At 38.6% G+C, this 21,208-nt stretch overlaps 1 protein-coding gene across 10 annotated transcripts in view; it reads right to left on the bottom strand.

Moving 5' to 3' along the window:
- Positions 1–21,208, bottom strand: part of Hdac9 (histone deacetylase 9) — an 844,224-nt gene that overhangs the window by 304,853 nt on the left and 518,163 nt on the right. For 7 of the 10 annotated variants that reach the window (XM_042260719.2, XM_042260718.2, XM_016002462.3 and 4 more), the window contains one exon: positions 5,581–8,193. In XM_042260719.2, coding sequence (XP_042116653.1) covers positions 7,882–8,193 — 312 coding nt within the window. In that variant the 3' untranslated portion in view covers positions 5,581–7,881. Of the gene's footprint in view, positions 1–5,580; positions 8,194–21,208 lie in introns of those variants that run through there. The other 3 variants (XM_042260715.2, XM_016002464.3, XM_076550778.1) reach the window with 1 other exon arrangement.

Genomic DNA, 21,208 nt, shown 5'->3' with positions numbered 1-21,208 from the left:
TAAGCATGATTTTAATACTAATACATATTTTGCTATGTCTTTGAAAGGCTGACCATACTTTGTCCTTTGGAAACATTCTGTTTCTAGTCAGACACATGTTAAATGCTCAGTAGCTATATGTGGGTACCCAATTTAACAGTGAAATTTTTCAAATCTTTCTAAAAATTCTATTAACAGAATCAGGAAAACCAAAGAAAAGATGCAAGTGTTAACACAACATGAAAATTTTAGTGTAAATTAGACAAAGGTAAATGTGAGTAACCAAAGTAGGACTTTATACCTATGGAGAAAATTAGCTGACTCATTTTGAAAGGACTCCTCCATGAAGTATTCATTATAAAAAGATAACTTATTTCCTTTCTCCCAGTTAATATCTAATATAAATATCAAGATGGCAGCAGCTGTGTGCGTCCTTACAAGACAAAACGAAGAGGCAAACTACATCAAACGACAGAAAACGAAGAGAGCCATTAGAGGATGGCAGGAAAGCAAGAGTTAAATCCACCAAGAGTTAAATGGGGGAGGGAGGCGATGCGGGAGGAGAGCGCCCCACACTTAGGAAGAGCTGCTTATGAATCATGAGTCCAGCACTGCTGCTGGCACAGGCTGGACTCCAGCACTCTGGAGGCCGAGGTGGGAGGATTCTAAATGCAGGCTGGGGTAGACAGCAATAGCCTGTCTAAAATATCAAAACTCTGGAATGTATAAGAGAAAATAATTTTAGTAATCATATGTAGAACTCAGAACAACCCATAGGCAAAAACTGCATGTTTCAAAATGTGTAGAAGGAAATATACAAGTAAATCTTTGTGATTTTGTGTCAGAAATTGGTTTCTTAAATGACATCTAAAGCATAAACAACAATAGGAAATAAAGAGGGACTGGATTTCAATAAGATTAAAAGTGTTTGATAATCAAAGTACATTATAAAGGAAATTATAAAGAAATTCACTGAATAGAGCAATATTTTAATTTGAATTACATTCACTTATTAACCCTCAAGGTCAATACAAAAGGACAATTTTAAAACAGTGAGTATGTGAATAGGCATTTTGTGAGGACGTTCCTCCAATGGAAAATAAGCAAATGAAAAAGTTGTTCATGATCATCAGCCCAGGGTGAAGTAGAAATCAATTAAAGAATTGGAGCACTTCCCAGCTCTCATCTCAGCCCATAGCTCAGATGGTAAAGTGCTTCCATTGCAAACTAGTGGATCTGAACGGGACACCAGAACCCACACAAGGAAGCTGGGGATGGCAGCAGATACCCTTTACCTCAGTGCTGGGCAGGCAGAGGCAGCAGGGTACTTGGTAAGTTTCAGGTTCAGTAAGAGACCCTGCCTCAAAGAACAAGGTGGAGCACTCTGAGGTACAGTACAAGTGTGCATGACACACACACTCAAACAAGAGAGGGCAGGAACAGCATGTGTTGGAGAGGAAGGAGAATTAGGGAACACAGAACCTGCTGGTAGAAAGCCGTATGGCTTAGGGTTAGGAAAAAGAGATTATTACTCCTTCAAAAGGTAAAGCTGCCATGTGACTCACTATTGCTGGAGACAAATAAGAACATATGTTAGCAGAAACAAAACTCGTATATGGATGTTCATAGCATCATTATTATAGAAACAATCCAGGCTCCCATATCTGCTGATTGATAAATATAGTATATAATTTCTGTAATCAAATAGCACTGCAGGTCAGTAAGTAATGAGCTACTGATATATGTCAGTGTGGACATTTCAGGACCAGGACTTTGGGCACCGTGTGGCCTATTGTCCCTGACTTCTCTCCTTTCACAAAACATTTCCATCCTTGGAGTTCTAGTAATTCATTACTTCTTGTACCCGAAGCATTGTGTAAAAGGGAAGAAGCAGGGAACAAGAGGTCATGCAGTGTCTAGGTTCATAGACATGAAATATCTATACTGGCAAATCAAATCCAGTAAGCTGTGGTCAAATACAGCTATAAAGATAAGCTAAGAAAGGATTTAAATTAGCAGGGGTATGTTGTGGGACATTTGTTCACACTGTGTGAAGATGGATCACTGTGATTGGTTTAATGAAGAGATGAATGGCCAATTGCTAGGCAGGAAGAGGACAGGCAGGACTTCCGGGAGAGGAACTTGGGCTGAGTCTAGGCATGTGAGAAACAACAGCAAGACACTGAGGGTGACCACACACGGATTGGAAGAAAGGTAAAAAGCCTTGTGCAGAACATAGAAAATAAAAGCAGGTTAAGTTATTAGAACTAGTTGGGAACAAGCCTAAGCGAAAGGCCATGTTTTCATGATGAATAACAAGTCCCCATGGCATTATGGGGGCTGGAGGGCCAAGAAAGTCCAACTACAGAGATAAATAGAAATTATTTAAATTAGTGGAGATAAATAGATAAAAGAACAAACACTATTAAATAACAGCAGTGAATGCAGTTTGAATAATCTGCAGCTGAGTCACATATAGAAGACAATGAGAAAAATACACAAGAAATGAGACATTATATTCTAAGAAATATCAACCTTCAGAATCAGATGATTTGTGGTTAAAGCCATGATAATCAGACCATGTATCAGGAGCTTGTCTGGGACCTCCATGATCTCCAAAACTGATTGGGAGTTGGACTGTCCTCAAGGGCCTACATGACTCATTTGGGTTCCAGAACATGAGATCTAGGCAATGGGATCAGAACTGGGGAATGAGATTGGAGTCTAAATTTCCCCAGAAAGGTTTTTATAGACCTTTTAACTAGACAACCCTCTTGGAAGTCTAGAACCCTGGAAATGTTCCTATTTGCGTCTTTCACATTTTATCAAACCACTTTTGGTCAACGTGATTATCAATGCAGCCTCAGCATTTCAGAGGATAAGAGACGGTGTTTGCTTACGCACTGGACTGTATTTTAGCTCCAAAAGATGGCCAGAAGTGCCGACAGACAGCCTAACTTGACTGAAGTTGGCATGGTTTCTTTTGCTGTGACAAACACCACAACCAAAAGTGACTTGGAGAGGAAAGGGACTTGTGTGTTTCGGTCCACCATCCAGGGAAGCCAAGGCAGAAGCTCAAACCGAGGTTCAAACAGAAACCACAGAGAAATGCTGCTCCTCGGCTTGCTCCTCCACACCTGTTGAGCTAGCTTTCCTATACAACCCACTGCTGACAGGGGACCAGGCTTTTCTGCATCACCTAGCCATTAAGACCATGCCTCACAGATTCACCCACTGTCCAGCTGAGATTCCTTCAGATAGCTCTGGGCTGTGACAAGTTGACAGCTGAAACCAGCTGGGAGGCATTCCTTCCTCTCCAGCATGTACCCCAAGTGAACACAGTGTTTCAGTCCATCCCAGCACTGCCTCGAGTCAGAAAGAAGAGGCACACACATTTTCAAGATGAAACATGGATAAACATATCACGGGCACAAAATTCTCATCTATGAATTAGGAAAATATTCGACATTTGTCATTTACAGTAATGATTTAAAGAACTGATTCAAATCAGTTACTATTAATGGAAAAGGGGAGATCTAGGCAGAGGGAGACAAGACTTGTGGAAGCAGCTGAATACGGTGGGTGGGAGTGAGCAACTTGGATATATAAAAGGCATCCGCACACACAGCGGGGAGTCAGGGCTGAGGATGCAGACTCCAGTGCCAGAATGCCTGGGCTCACATTAAAGGTAGACTGATTTTGCCAGGAGTGCTCTATGCGATACCCACATCAAATGGTTGTGGTAAGGACTAAATTTGATAGGTACAGGTAGATTGACGAGGTTAACAGATTTAAGGTGCTTGCAACTACACTTTATGCATCTTAGTAGGTTTGCCATAGTTAAAAGCAAAATCCATTTCATAAAAGAGATACAAAAATATTGCATTGTCTAAACAGTTGCTAAGACTCCAGGAAGTTATTATGCTGGGAAGCACTTATACGAATAGAAACATGTTAAAATTTAAACACAGTCTTAGCTGGACTCAAAAGGCGCATTCTGAGTTTTCCTGATATTTGTCTACATTCTTTGATTCACCCCACCTGTGCACCCCTCTTCAATGGATGTGGAGAAGTTAATAATAAAGTGAGTAATAATGCCCAAGTCCTCCTGTACCTCTGAGTTCTTCACTGCATCTGGTTACAATTACAGACTTAAATCATGTATTCATTTAATCCTTAGTTGTATACCTCGCTTTATCCATACACAATTATTTAGAACTACATGCTCCAATTATTGAGAAAAGACGTTGCTTATGCTATTAATATCTATATGAATCAGGTACTAGATTTTAAAATATGTTGTACTTGAAGTCCTGCTTAACACTTTTTGGCAAACACAAGTATGATGAAAACAAAACTTCTTAAAGACTTCTGCTTTCTATGAAAAGTAGTCATGTAGGCTTCAGTTACTACCTTCACCAATGCCAACAGAATGATATCTCATGTAATATTACTGCAGTACCATTCTGACTCATAGAAACACTAACTTGCATGATAGTATTAGAGAATAGATTAAATGAACCAGAGGCCATTTAAAAAAAAATCACATGTAACCCTTTTAATAAAACACATAGTAGCACATTCTGAAGTTCAGACAGGAAGTTCTGCTGGCAACAGACCAGAAGAGGAATGAGCTGGACACTCCGGGACTGGCTCACATCACCGCACACTAAACCTTAGTGCACATGAAAGCTTTCTTTATCTGGCTCGCTCTTCTTCACACATTACAATACCTGCCACACATTACAATACCTGGACTCATTTAACTACTCTTTTCTCTTCACATTTATTCACTGTCACTTTTATCTGTGGTTCAGAATCTTGTGGTAATAGACTTGATTATTAAGATACTTGTAAAAAGATTCATTTTAATGTTTACTGAGAACTTGTTATATTCAAGGGAGTATATTTAGCTTATTTTAAAATTCTTAATTACTTTTATTTGTGTGTGCATGTGTGTGTGTTTGTGTGTGTGCGTGTGTGTTTGTGTGCGTGTGTGTGTATGTGTGTATGTGCGCGCACGTGTGTGCGTGTGTGTGCGTGTGCGTGTGCATGTGTGTGTGTGTGTGTGTGTGTGTGTGTGTGTACATGCCACAGCTGATGTGCAGTTAGAGGACAGTCTGGGGAAGTCAGTTCTTTCCTTGCACCATGTGGGGCCTGGGAATCAGAGTCATGTTGTTAGGCTTCGTAGCAGATGCCTGTAGCTAATGTTGAGCTCTTGACAGACCATGTTAAAGTTTTAAAATAATTTTTAAGTTGAATAGCATTAGGGACTATTTATATTTTTTTATATTTAGAGGATGACATTTTAACTTAAATACCAAAGAGGATAACACATCCTTAAAAAGGCCACACTAGAAAATGGAGCATGCAACCGATTTTTACGTATGTCTGCTGGTTGATAATGGCTGATATAAATAGTTCAATATTGTTAATGTTTTATGTTATTTTAAATGGTATTAGAAGCAACTTCTCAAAATATCTTCATTTTCTTATTTCAACAAAAAATGGAAATAGATTTTGTATATGCGATCTAATGCACAGTTTTCAAATTCGATTAAATATATCAAATTTACACAAAGCCAAATGTATGAAAAGGGATCTTTTAAAAAAAACTTTATTTGAGAAAGGAAGAGACTTATAACAGAAGGCAAGAAGGGAAACATACAAACAATATATTTACAACACAAAACAAGATATCACCTCCAAGGGTGTAAATCATAATAAATACAGTAGATCTTAGAAGAGACATTTATCAGTTAATTCTAAGGTTAGTTATGTCCAGCTTTTCATTTTACTGGTTCCAGGTAGTTTCTTGACTAAATTCAAAGACTATCAAATTCAAACAATTACGTCCACCAAACGTACTGATGAAGTTCTCTCAAATGACATTATAAAAAATAGTTTTTTTTGTTTGTGATCACATATCTTTGAAGTAATATTATACAAAAGTCTGCTCAGCCACGTGTTCCTCCCCAAATAAAATGTGTTTTAAAAGATGCACTATCCCTTTTTATGAGATTGAAAAAGGAATTTGAAGAAAATGAATATTTATGAGATGGAAAAATATACAATTTTATCTTAGGCATGCCATATTTTTAATGCAAAACAAGTGACAGAATTCATTTTAATATGGAGGAATAGATTAATCCAAACACAGTGATGACAGGGAGAATTACCTATTAGAAAGAGTTGTCAAATTATCAGAAGGACTTTCATTATGTGGAAAAACTTTTAACTTTCTAACTCTAGTTATGTTAATTTAATTCAAATGGAGACTTTTTAAAAAAGGATAATGTATCTTTAGCAGAAACATTTTAAAAGAAATATAGTTTTAAATGTCACAGCAAAATGTAAACAACACGTGCTAATAACATACAGTTGAACAATGTCTATATTTGGCAAAAGTGCTATGTCTCCTTGAAACAGGATACTACACCTTAAAATACCATGGATCAAGAAATATAAATATTTTAATAGAAAAAAAAAGCTCAAAAGCTCAGGAAGATTCTAGGTCAATTTGGATTATCCATATTAAAGGGGTCTCAATACAGCATACGTTTAACTAGCTTAACAAAAGTAAACCCATAAAAGAAGGCAAACATATCAAAAGGGAATATGAAGGAAATGTTCTGGCAAATAGCTTCCGTAAGGGCTTTCCTATTTGTGGTGTGATTTTCCTAGACAATAAATCAATTCATAGAACACCCTTGAAAAACAGAAAGAGTAGAACACTATCCTTGGATTCTTTTTCCTACATTCCCCAATACATGAATCACTTGGACTTCCTGTTTCCACAAGACATTTCCTGTCCCTTCCCAGAATTGCTTTTCTGTAGAACAGCAGGAACCTGACAAAGAGCTGACTTAAATAAACATTATCTCTGTTGCCTTCAAAGTTGTTTGTATTTTTATAGCATCAAAGGACATAGTCCTTGTGGAGGTGTGTCACATACAAGCAGATTCTTCTGTAAAACCTAACATTCAGATTTTTTTTTTGTCAAAATGATATGGTATATACCATGGAACTGTATGCAAGAGATTCTAATGATATCAAGTATAAACATGAGTCACCCTCTTGTAAAACTGGTTTTAATCTGATATCAGGTGGTAATCATACTACATTTTCTGCAGCTGTGCATACATCACAGCATCTGCTTGGACCACAGGGCTGCACATTACTTCTCACCAACATTTGCATCAGGTCCATTTGATCCTTTTCAGTACACAGCGTCAGTAAATTACACAAGGTTTAAGAAATGTGCAATGCTGTGTCAGACATAATGTAATGTTCAAAACAGAACCTCAGTGTGTGCCTCGACTTAAAACACATGAACTGATAAGACTTTCAGTTGTATTCTACACAATAACCTAGAGCTCCTGGCATGGGAACCACATTTCTACTTAACAAAAAAAGAGAGGAAAAGGGGGCGGGGGGCAGACTACCTTCAACAGTGTTCAAGACTATGGTATGATACAGTATGTACAGTTGTATGAAAAATGAATTCTATATGTTAAAAAACATCATATCTAACAGAATGCTTCATTGATCAGGCTGGGAGACTATATTCTGTACTCACAGACCTCAGCAGATAACACTAAAAACAACGAGTTCATTTTCCCTAGAAGGAACTGTTGTATCGGGCTTTGAGATGGATTTAAAGCCTATTAATTACCTGGATATTATATAGCATAATTTTAGTGTAACAGGTATTTTTTTTTTAACCAGTGAAGGTTCAATAAAACCTTGATACCCATACCCATCCAGAGATCAGTATAGAGTGATCTTTATATAGGAAAAAAAAATCATTTTACCTGTTTTAGAATTCTTAAACACTAAAATCAGAGATATGTGCTGATAGGAAATGATAACCATTCACCGAAATCTGCAACACATTTATGTTCAAATAATGACTTTAATTACAAATCCTGGAGCTAAATCTTTGCCTATTACCTGTTGCATAAAAGCAGCCTGCTCCCCACATTCCATTTCCTGAATCTGAGCATCTTCATCGCTGTCCACTGGTTCCTCTTTGACCTTCACAGCCCCAACGTGTCCCAGTGTGTCATCCACACAAGCACTGCTGCTGCTCCGAGTGCTGATGTCGCTAGAGGTTGCTCTGTCTTCCATGGACTGGTCCCCTTGCAGCTCCTCCTCTGCTTCCTCCAGGTGGCTGCCTGGTTGCTTCAGTTGTTCAATAGATTTCGAAAGCAGCTAGAAGAGAGTGTTCAGGGGTTCAAAAGTCAATAGTCCTTGATGTAACAGATTCAAGTTATACTCTCATTTTAAATAACTCAACTTGAGCTAGAAAATGCTGGAAACATTATGGGGGAAAGGTAAATAAACCATGTCCATGGAAGCTACAAAACTTTCACAAGGACATATTTCACAAGGCTACTTAACATAAATCAATCGAAAATAATACTTTTCTCAAGAAAGGATGAAGTTAGTATAGAAGCTCTTCAAATTCACATTTTAGCAAATCTTATCTGCTAGAAAATCTCCAACATAAATGTTAGTAGTGCTTTATAACTAATTTTCTACTACCCAGATGATCAAACCATAACAGCAATTCAGAAATAAAATTCTAAAATACAGAAATATTCATTGTGGAATTCTAAAGTTTGAAAAGGTCAATAATCTTTACCATTTTGGAAGGGCATAATATTTTATGAGTGGACCCAAACAGTTAATTAAGAAGTAAACAAGGAATTAGATTACAAATGAAATATTATTTAGATACTTTAGTTGTTTGGCTAAGTCAATACATGTGTAATTAGTTTGCCAATCATCCTAGTTAGCAGCATATGTATAATGTAGCCACAGAAAAAAAAACTATACTTTTTATAAAATTTTACTTTAAGTCATATTCATATATAACTAGGTTTAAAAATCTAAACATGTTTGAATGTTTGAATAAAAAATTCCTCAAACTTTGAAGGGCAATCTCTTTAGATGTCATGTGGTCCATCCATCTCAAGCAGCCCTGAACATGATGACGCAACCCTTAAATCTGACTGGTTGGATGTATATTGGGAGTTTTCATTATTTTTTTCAACAATTATTTATGAAGTGCCAATTATGTTGAAGCCCCTGCTAATGACCGGAAAATTTGGCATGCCTTCTTTCTACAAGCCAGGTACATTATAAAGGAGTAAGACAGTTAAATTTTGATCTCACTTTTATGTGTCAAACATTTTATTTTTATATATAACAAAAACCTTAAAGAATAAGCTCTGGGTGTGATAATAGCACCGTGAATATGCAGGTGGGCATGGGAGTGAGTGAGATGGCTTGAAGCTTTGCTGGGAAGGTGTTCTGTTTGGGATGAAGGCTGAAAAGGAGGTGGGTACACTGAAAATATTTTGTAAAAACTGTCATAGCTCACACTATATTTTGGTGGAGAATAAGAATATACAGAAATGAGCTATAATACGATAAGACCCACATATCTCCAAGCCCAGCAGAGATGATCAAGCCAAGAAAATATATACCAATTAAAAACCTTATCAAAATGAAGAAAGAAAATGTCAATATCCATGTCCTTTGTGATGACAACTTAATTTCTATTGTTCCTGGGTAGTCAGCATAAGGAGAAAATTCAGCCCATCATGCTTAAACATCTTCAAGTGCATTTTAGAAAACTATTTTCTGTACAATTGTCCTAGTCCTGAACACTAATCAGCAGTTCCTGTCTTAAATACATAATTGTTTGCACACTGCTGAGAGTTTGGAGAATAGACACTGCAATAGCTTTGAATTCTGGCTACGTAACTGTGGGAACACATGTCCTGCAGTTTGGGGAGAAAGAACATGCAGGACCATAGAAAATGAGAAAAAAAAGTAAAAAAAAAAGTCATTTTTCAGTGGGAACTGGAGTTAAGAAAACTATTCTCCAGAGAGATGACAGCAGGCAGGTCTGTTGTAATCATCGCCATCACTTACCCTGGACTACATAGCCAAGATATACTAGAGGAGTTTCATGAGGAGAAAAGACTGACTTGAGAAAAGGAGAAGACAGCTCAAAGGGCCTTCAAAGGAAATATTTACAAGAAGACGACTGACGTTGTCTTCTGAACAGAAGCTCAATGAACCATGGAAAATCTCCTCTTGATACCACAGTTTCACTGGAGAATGGGAGATGCGGGCCTGTCAGGAAATGCTGAAAAAGGGGACCAAAGGCACTGGCCAAGCAGAACCTCATACAGGTGTTTAAACAACATTGCCAGTAACAGCTTCACGTGGATAACAGATAAAAAATAACAATGCATATGGGGTTCGTGGCCAAGGGAAGTGGCAGCCACTTGTAAGAGTCTGGCTGCACAGTCCACACCACAGATGTTACGGCAAAGGTCCCTGCTCAATGGAGGGTGATTCTGAGCAGCTTCCTGGGCCCACTCCCTTCTCATGGGTCCTTCTCAGAATGTCCCTAGGGAAGCCCTTCCTCAACAACACTCCGGTGTCCTCTCAGTCGAATTCCCGCTGCTATCACTTGCCTCAGTTGCTTGCTTCCTGCCTTGCAGGACCAAGTTCAGCCTGAACGGCTTTTGACTCCCATGCTCTCTTCAGTATGTGTTGTAATGGACATGTGCTATAGTGTGGCTTTCTCGTCTGCACACAAACACCCCATTGAATTCCTCTGTCTCCCCAGTTAATCAGCTCCAACCCTTGTCCCTGGCTCACCACAGTGCCTCTCTTCTCAGATCTTTCTCTTCTCTTCTCTTCTTGCTGGTACTTTTGCTTGTTATTTCACTCAGAAAATACAAGCACCCAAAGAACATCTCCAGACTCTTTACAGGCTGGGACAACAGTGTTCTTGCTGCTACAATTAACAGGACATTTGTTCCCTATCTCAGCCAAGCCCTTGACTTGTGTCCTGGACTCCAGTATCTGGTATCTTCCACTCTCATTATAATTTTCCCCTCTTCTCTGGGCTATTCTTACTGTATGTTTTCAGTGACACCATCCATCTGACAGAAGAACCTCGCCTTCCACCATGTACAGCTCCCTTCACAACAGAACTTGAATTCCCTCTTTGTTATCACTTTTCTTTCTTCATTCACTTTAAAATCTATGTCAATTAGGTTTTCATCCAAACCATTTGACTCACATCTTTCTTGTTGAGCTCAATAATTACAGCAAGAGGTAAATTCAGGTGGGCATTGTAAGAAATATTTTTTAAAATTTTCATTTATGATGTATGTGTTTGTCATTACATGTTGTGGAATAGTAGTTGAAGATGTGTTACATTTGTTTATGCTGTGGAACATTTGTTTAATGATGCAAAGATGTGTTGCATTCTTTTATGTTGCATTTGTTTAACTCTGTGAAGCTTTGTTACTTTGCCTGTCTAAAACATGTGATTGGTCTGATAAAAAGCTGGACAGCCAATAGCTAGGCAGGAGAGGAAAAATAGGTGGGGCTGGTAGGTAGAGGGAATAGATACGAAGAGATGAAATCTGGGACAACAAAAGGAGAAGGAGAGAGGACATCAGGACCAGCCACCAAGCTACACAGCAAGCCATGGAGTAAGAAGTAAAGAAAGGTATAGAGAACAGAGAAAGATAAAAGCCCAGAGACAAAAGGTAGATGGGATAATTTAAGAAAAGCTGGCTAGAAACAAGTCAAGCTAAGGCTGGGTGTTTATAACAAGTCTTTGTGTAATTATTTAGGAGCTGGGTGGTGGCCCCCCAAAGAGTAAAAGAGTTAAAAAAAAAAACCCACAATGATGAGCATGGCATACGCATGGGTGACTATAGAAGGCACTGGGCTGGGTCCTTTGGAGCTGGAGCCACACATGTATGTGAGGTGGCCAAGCATGGCACAGGTGCTGGAAACTGAGCCTGGGTCCTCTGGAAGAATACCACCTACTGTCAACCACTGAGTCATCTCTCTCCTACCTGCCCGCACCCCCACCTCCATGGCCATTTAAACAGGAGATTAACAGGTGCCAGGGAAGGTAGAGTGATGAAGTCAAATGAGATGAAAATAACACCACCTTGGAAAGGAAGACGCTGTGCTCACTAGTGCTGGAGAACAGTATTATTTACTAGAATAGAATTTCTCATCACTGCTAAGTATGTTAAAGTAAACTCAGATATGACTCTGAGTGTTCAGAGAACATAATATGTACTTTTAACAGAAAATTATCTGAAATTTGACCTTTTAATATGTTTATAAGATCATGGAAACCCCTAGAGATCACCTCATCTAGTCCAGGAATCCAATTGACTTAGTCTTTACAAATCCACTGACAACGACACACACATGGCATTGGAGCTACACTGTTCAGTGTGCAGCTGACAAACAACACTGCTTGTTACAGGGAGGCCCTGACTTCATCTCTTCTTCTGCGGGATGAGCAGGAAGAGACGGTTAAAAGTGCTCAGAGTGAATGACGCTGCCGTTACTCGGTCATAGTCACATGGCAAATGGTCTTTTTCCCAGACCAGAATTCCACCAGGGTTTGTAAAATAAATGCTTCCTGACAGAACAGCAGTTTATGAGTGGAAATCATATATGTACGAAATGTTGGAGTTGAAAAATGCTAATCACATCCCCAAACTCTTATTTTATGAAGAAGGAATCTCTACTCAAAAGAAACAGTGCCATCCCCATGAACATAAAGGGAGAATTTGTGACTTTAAAAGAGAATGTTTTATGTTCTTCCTGTCTGCATTCTCTTCTAAAGCGGTGGCGTTGTGATGGCAGCTGAGCAGTGTAAACAGTCCACTGGCTCTGGTCACTCCAAACACACATCTAACACTTTCCCAAGAGCACTTAGCTAGAAAATATCTAAAAGGCATCATAAACTTTCCAGTAGCACCAAGATAATCTCTATTCCATCCACCCAAATAGTCATTCGCCTGAGTTTTCTCACTGAGTAAGCACCAACACCCGACTCCATGAACTATGAACTTAAACTTTACCGTGTCTCCCTTGCATTTCCATTGCAGCAGTTAACAAGCCCACAGCCATCTCAACGTGGACCTTGTGTGCTGACACAGTTCTCCATCCCCTCTGCCACTCCTGTAGTGGTAAGCGTTATCACTTTCCCCTGAGCTATGATGCTCAACTCTGGCTTTCTTTTAGTAATGAATCTTTTCAACATTGCAGCTCCAATAATCATTTCCGAGTATGTTAGGTAACATCAGTTCTCAACATAGAACTGTCAGATAGCTTCCCACCGTGTTTACAATAACATCCAAATCTCCACAAGTGTTTCATGAACTGGCCCACATTATTTCTTGCAGTGCATTGTAAACTACCATTTCTGGGCTCTAGATACCCTGGGCTCTGCCCATCTTGTAAACATGAATATGCTATGCTGGCTCTTTGATGAGACCTTGACAGAATCTGTCCTTTTTACCTCCTCACAACTACATGCTTGATCTGGTTCCTTAAAGAATTTAATTGTATTACCATTTCACTAATATATATATATTACAAGCTCATATTATGGTCCTGCATTATGTTGTTATTTTTGTTTCTTACTGGAATTCAAATGTCACCAATCACAGGGTGGATGTCTTTCACCATTTTATAACCAAGCACCTCATACACTGCATGGCTCCTAGCTGGAGCACCACAAATATCTGCAAACTTAATGCTTAGTAGCAAAACTTCCAAACTTTCATCCTCAGACTACGGTGTCAAGTACGGTGTGCCTGATGAATGTCTTCCACTTTTTCATCTGAGGAATGCAGGTGCTCTCTGAGAACATTTATGACACATAATCAGACAAAGGGGACATCTTGAAGCCAGTTTCATGAGATATAAATGTATAGAGGGGGTTAACTTTCATTTCTTATTTTAGTTTAGGTATCTGACTGAAGCTGTTTTCATTTAAACACTCACATTTGCCAGAGTGGAAAAATTAGCAATTAACATCAGCAAGGAAAATCTACAAACAAAGTCACAGAGAAATTCTGCCTGCCAGTTTTGACTTATTTCAGATTTTTAAAATGAACAGTTACTTCGTACTATTTGTAAGTATTCAGATTATGCTGTTTTCTATGTGTTTTTGAACTCCAAATACAACCATTACGAAGACGGTACAGCTAACCCTTTCTAATTTGCACTGCCGCTGAGTGGCCACAGATGTGGTGAGATGTCTGCTTACTCTCAGTGGGGTGGCAGGGTCTCTCTTTAGTTGAACATCTGGAGGTGATCCCCCAGCAAAGTCAGCCTGTTGCCTTGCTGGCTAGAGAACAGGAGATGAAACATCTGTGTGACAGATAAATGCACGAGCCTGTGTGAATCTCTGCCGAGTCCCCATCTGTAAAACACTGTGTGCTGTCCATCTGATACCAGGTGAGTCACTCTGGTGGGGACTCCAGCTGAGATGAAGACAGAGGCTACACAGCATCTCTTCTCCCTCTAACCTGTGTTCTTGCTCATCTGTCACTGGGCCCCTAAGTCTTCCTAAGCCATTGTTCAGATTCTGAGAAGCCACAGCAGTTCATGACCATACTGGGATGCGGTCACCCATGACAGACACATGCTCACATAAGTATTCTTCCAAGAACTATGGCAAATGGTCCAAATAGTTTGTCTTCAAGTAAGGAATTCAACTAAACTCTTTGATTTTTATCTATACCTCCCAGGGTTAGACGCAATCCATAGTTTCAGTGTTTTACATTTTATGACAAAATCACATAATCTATCGATACATGCTATAAATTCATTAAATACTGTTTGAAAATTGTATTGCTAATTTCATCATATTAACACATTAAGCTCATTGCTATGAAAGTTACATTGCTTGGTTCCAATGCTATAAATCCAGTACCAGTATGAGTGCTTTTCATTATAATAGCTAAAATTCTATAATTTAAATACTCCCAACAAAATCCTTCATTTGCTCACAAAAATCTTCATTTAAGAACCATGAACTAAAAATGGTCTTAAGGAATAAACCTACTTTTGATTACTGACGGCTTTCTGACACTGTGGACAAACTAGCAAGCATGGGTGTCTTGATGCAACTGTTCTATAAAACAACACTCAAGCAGCTCATCATTTAAAAAAAATCTGTCTCAAATTTTAAGACAGATTTTACTCAGTGCAAGCCTGTCTTTTCCCCCCATTTTCTTTTAAATAAATGTAATATTCTTCTTTTGGAAAATAAGACCTTTCCCTTAAGCTCCAAGGAAACTAGACTTAAAAATAATGATAAAATTCTGTCTCAATTCACAAATAGATTAGGTATGTACCAACTGTTCTCAAAAACAACATGCAGAACTTGGAGGACTTTCAAACCAAGAGGTCTACTTAGAGAGGAACGCTGTCCGCAAGCCAGAAGACGTTGTGCCATTTCGCTTCTGTGTCCCTCTTAGAGAAATGATCACTGGAGCCAGAGTGAAGGACAAGAGGACAGCATCTCTGAATACTCGTTCACTGCTGACGTAACTCCAGACTGCCATACAGCCTTTCTTATTGAGATGCACATTAATCTGAAGTCTAAGTAGATTTGGATAAATTCACCTTTATCTTTTTAATGATTATCCAGACAGTGCCTGCAATGAGGACAGCTGGCGCTCAGAACTTCTTAACGTTTCAGTGACTAGTCCCTTCTGGAAAGAAGATTTCCAGTTAGCTACTTTTGAGTAAATTGTCCATCTGGTCTTTCATTCCTTCAACCATTAATTTATTAAGCATTAACTGTGAGGACCTGGGAAGACACTGGTCAGTGAGCCAAGCTCTCAGAGCTGAGTGGGGACATGGACAGAAGAAGCGGCAATGGGATTTAGTATGTCAAAAACCGAGGAGGAAGGACAGTTTAGACTGAAGCTCCGCAGTGGGGAAGGTCGAGTTGAGCTGGATCACGGTGACAAGATCATCTCCAGAGAAGACCAAGAGGACATACAGACCATGTGACAGTCACCTTAGAGGATCTAATTTGAGAGGTAAAGACAGATACAAGACTGAACTTTCAGGAAACACCGTCTTTAGCAGAAGAGTAGATTTCTTAAGAGTTTTTCTTTAGAACACTAGCTGTCCTCCACGCCTTTTTTTATAATAATACTGTCATTTTATATCCATTAATATAGTATTGGAGTTTATCCTTCATAATCTCTTTTCCAATATTCAGCTGGTAAAACATTTAACACATTTTCTCCTTTCACTCTTTAGGAGAAAAGGTAAAATGCACATTGGGAAGTAGCAATTTAATTTCTATGCTTGGTGGCGTTGCGGGGTTCTCGGTACAGACAGCAGCTCGATGCCACTGTTTTCTGATCACTCCCCACCTCCCTTCCTCACTCTCTCGCCATCTCCATGCTCATCAACCCTTCCCTCCTGGAAACTAGAAACAGTAGGCACTGTTTAAGATGGAGCCGCAAACCCTGAGTGGTGGTGATCGAAGGCAGAGGGACGAACAGTAAGCCTGCAACTTTATTTCTCTGGCGAATGACCCAAATGTAGACTTTATTTGGAATTTTTCTATTTTCAAATGTGACCAGAAGTTGGGAGTCCTAAGACACTAAGCATGCCCACACAGACAGCTCACAACCTGGGTCCCGCACTGTAGGCTGATGCTTTATGATCCTGAAAGTAATTCCTGGAGCATTCTATAGGGTAAACCAGTTAGTGCTTTTGTTTTTATGCTCTCAAAAAAATTCCTGTGCTTGTGATATGTCTTATTTCTATCCTTGGTTAAAAAAAGGATGACTTTGCCAGGAGGGGGAATAGAAACTGGCCACAGAGGAATGGAAGAAGGGAAATTGGGGGAATCATTCTATGCAACACTTGTGGTGATTGTATGACAATATACATCTGTCAAAACTCACTGAAGTGTGTAGCAAAAAATATGTTTTACTGTGTGGAAATTACACTTCAATAAAAATCTTGATCTCCAACCATAACATTGTTCTAAAGAGGAAACAAAGCCTGCTTCGTGATGAGCACACACGCACAGGAGGAGCTGAAGCAGAACATGGTGGTTTGGTTTACAGGAAAGGATGGATAGTGAGGCAAGCGGTGTAATGTGTGCAGTGGAAACGTTCTACAACTTCCAGACAACCATTGTATTGACCTAATAAGGAAAACAGAACTATAATGCTGTCTAAGAATACACATGCTGTGGTTAGCACAGGGATTGTCATGTTTATAAAGCTCTGTCATGAACATCCTCTCAAGCCATCCTCCTCTCTAAGCCTCTGAAATTTGTTCATTAGAGAATGATCAGACACAGTGTTGAATACTCTGACTAAAGTTGCAGAACTAACAAATAATTACATGAGGTTTCAGAAATGTCCCTCAGAGGGACCATTAATTGTCCTCAGTTTTGCAGTTCATGTGGGTTCTGTGTTTTACATGACCATCTTCGTTTGTAGTTAACAGTGTACAGGTCTATGGGACATTCAAGGAAAAGAACATACTTTCCTTCCTTTTATTGACACTCTTAGCATAATAGTGGTAAGTGGGCCAAATCTCTTGTGGGGCATCATTAGTTCTTCTGTGCTAGCACTGACTTTGTAGAATTGAGGTTCTATAGCTGGATATACAATCGATAGCAAGAGGATGATGGGACCTGCAGGTTGTGGGGTTGCAGATCTGGGTAAGACTCATCCTAGAGCATCAAGAACATTCTAGAACAGATGACATTTTAGGATCCTATGATCTCTTAGGCTTGAACTAACATTTATAGAAAGAGCTGAGGCATGAAGAAAGTATGGAACTAAATTTGAGGACTTAAAAGTTACTCAAACCCTAAGAAAGAAACTGCTGTATACTTGCGGTTCTCAGTTCTACAGATCACTTAAGCTATATCAAAAATTCCTTATCTAGACGTAATTATTTCAGTCTGTCAAATGGAACTATTTGTCAAAGTTGAGAAACAACCAAATTATTCAGCATTGCTTTCCCTTTGAACTGCCTGGAATCCACATGTGCCACACCATTCACATGGCTTCTGTCCCCAGACAATTTTCTTTCCCCTGGCTGCTTACCTCATAGTACTATTCAGCTATTTTTTTATTATTCAATAAAAGTGCCTCTGAGTATATTAATGTGTAGATTGGAAAATAAAGGCTGAGGTCTCTCCCCTTGATGCCACAGCTATGAAAGCAACACCGGAGATGTTTATGAAGACTAGACATTAATCCACTGAAATGGTCATTTAGTTTCATTTCCAAACACAAGATTTCATCATATCTAATAATAAAGCAACAAGCAATTTTCTGTATATTATAAACCATCAAGTTGTAATTATATAGTGAAATGCTTTTATATAAATTTTCCATGGTGATGCAAGCTGGTTTTGTAGCAGAAGTGGATTTTTCTTTTTAAAGCACACTACATACCTACAAGGATCTATTTATGTTGGCCTAATCATGTCAAAACAGAATCTATTTAAGAGAAAAGTCAAAGTTTCTTTTATAAACCTCAATAGATAGATAAATAATCGAGGAGGCTTTTTACTGTAATAAAAACTGCTTTCAATGTGTGCTAATGTTTTTGAAGCCACTATGCATCTAATGGGTAAAATGTAATCCTAAATTGGTGATTAAAAGACTCTGCGTGGAAACAAGCTGTCAGACGGATGGGGAGAAATGAATCCTGACAAGAGAAATGCCTACTTTCCTAAATGAAAGGACTGTTCAAGTTTCTACTCATCAGGTTCTTAAGACTTACAACAAGGCATTTTCCAATCACCCATAGAAGAGATGCCAACATTTGCATTTCAGTAGATCACGATGAAGTCAGTAAACTTTCAGCTTTGGGCTTGCTCAGAAGTCCTGGGAGAAGACAGTCTGTCCAGCATAAAACATAGCCATGTGGCAGCATGCAAGAAAGAAGCAAAATGTGACCTGTCTGCAGCTAGGCTCAGCACTACATGCACATGTACGGTGAGCCATTTGCAAGCCTTGCTCCAGCAAGACATCTGAAAGCCCCAATGCCAAGGCCACCTATGAGGACTGCCACGCAAGTGAGTACCTGGATGGAAGGCAATGCCAGGAAGATGGAAGCGGTGTGGGGACAGGAGTTCTTCATCCTGGCGAGTCAAATGCAATACAAAAGCACAGGGTGACCTTGCTTTTTAAGATGCTTTTCTGCTTTGCTTTTAAATGTGAGTTTGGTAGCTTTGTAACATGAAACAGGAAGAGCCTTTTATCTGCTTATTGATAAGAAGGTGACTGGAATCACTGACACAATAGTTGAGAACAGACTCCAGCTCTGTGGACAGGAAGTACTGTCAACTTGCTCACATTGATGAAATCCCTGGAAACGGAACATTCTTGGTGGTTTTGTAAAGTAAGTTGTTAAAGTTCAATGGATAATGCATAGAAAGATGCTGGTACAGCAAATTCAGCTCATAGTAGACATTGTATGTGAGATGGGGCTTGTGGTACTTAAGTAATACACTTGGGGATCAGACAGTGGGGAGATGCTGGCCACAGGAAAGAAGTGGAAAAGTGCACTAAGATGAAAAGGCTCAGCACGCAGAGCTGAGATGGCTGCTGAACTTAATTATACTTCAAAACCAAATCTCATAAGTAAATCAGAAATAGGATTATACTTATTAGAATAAACCTAAGGTGAAGTATAGATTTGTTTCTGAATATGAAACTATGGCTTCATAAACAGTAAAATTTTAAGATATAGATGTCTATAAGATTGTTGTTCTTCAAAGTAGCTTTGGCAAATACATGCTGTTTCCAATAACACAAATAGTAATCCTATATTAGCACTCAGTTCAGGAAGGGAATACACACATGTGCTATGTTTGTATGTGACTACTGACATGAAAGATATACTCTTAGGTTTCTGAGTATTGACTGGGGACAGGGAATGGTTATAAATCATTAGGGAGTATGGAGGATATGTAACATTGATTCATACAATTAATTAAAAGGAATTAATGAAACATATACTACTTGAATTGAGGGCTACAGTCTCTTCCAGAATGTTAAAAAAACCCTCTATTTGCTCAGGTTTAGAGTTGAGCAGAACTGTATTTTGCCCTGCATGTCAGAATAGAACATTTCCCTGTCTTAATAAGGCAACACAGAACATCTGTTTGGCCTTAAACTTACTGGTCTTGTATTAGACACATTTTAATTATGATAAAATAGCACTCATGTCAAAATGCCTAAATATCATGGTAATAAATAATAAATACTTATATCTAGACTGAACCTTGACATACATGAGATATCACCTCTTGAATTATATATGTTTTTTAAAAAATGTGTTGGCTGATATCCAGGCATAGGAATGGGTAAGATAGTTAATACAGAGCCAGTAAGAAAGAAAAAGAAAAAAACAAAAAAAAAAATAAAAAGGAAGATTATAAACACAAAATAATCAAGAGGTAAGTAAACAAACCTCAAATATTATTTCCTCAAAGAAGTTCAATTTCTGTCCTCTCACCTTCTGTCCTGACGCTGAACACACCGCATCAGTGTGTGAGCTCATCTTCTCCTTCCTTCCCTGAGCACAGGGTACAGATTATTAGAAGTGTCTACCCAAGGTCAATAGTGACCTGCCAAGTGAGTACAGGTATATGGTCATGTGTGTCAAATACGTATTAAAACTTCAGACCAAGTCCATTTCGTGGGATGAATGTTTAAAAAGTAAATATTAGGGAATGTATGAAAATTGCAGTTATAGCTGAAACTCTTGGGCATGAGTCAATGTTACTTTATTAAAGCTACCAGAGAATAGGAGGACAGGGGCTGTGAGTTATCTGTGTTAAAGTACTCAACTCAAATGCCTAAAGGACACTCTGGAAAACAACACCCCACAGGGACAGGACTGTAAATGTGCGCTTTTATTAAACTATGTTTAAAAAAATCATCAATATGGGCAAGTGATGTTATGTGTTTTCTTTTAACTCAATCATAGTTTATTTTCCTGGGGGTAAAACTGTCAATATTTAAACTCAAAATTGCCTCAGAAAAAAAAATTTCCCATGTCCTACTACTCTTCTTTGGGGTGGGAGCATTGTCTTCTATATTTCTGTGAAATTTTCATTTTGAGAACTCTTTTTGCTTTCCAATAGGGAAACAAAACACACTGGCGAAAGCAACTGCCTTGTTTTGGTTTTAGAATAAAGGAACTGGTTTTGTTTGTTTGTTTGTTTTGTTTTTCTAAGGTTCACCAAAATGTAAGGCATCATAGTATCAACATACAATATACTGGCAATAAAAATGCACAATTTTGTTTTTGAAAAATGTCAAAAACAAATAAATGTTATAAGATATGATTTCTGCACGATTAAGCA

Source organism: Peromyscus maniculatus, chromosome 14 (genome assembly GCF_049852395.1).
Source record: "Peromyscus maniculatus bairdii isolate BWxNUB_F1_BW_parent chromosome 14, HU_Pman_BW_mat_3.1, whole genome shotgun sequence".
In the NCBI taxonomy this organism is placed as follows: Eukaryota; Metazoa; Chordata; class Mammalia; order Rodentia; family Cricetidae; genus Peromyscus; species Peromyscus maniculatus.
This window is presented reverse-complemented; position numbering and strand designations above follow the sequence as displayed.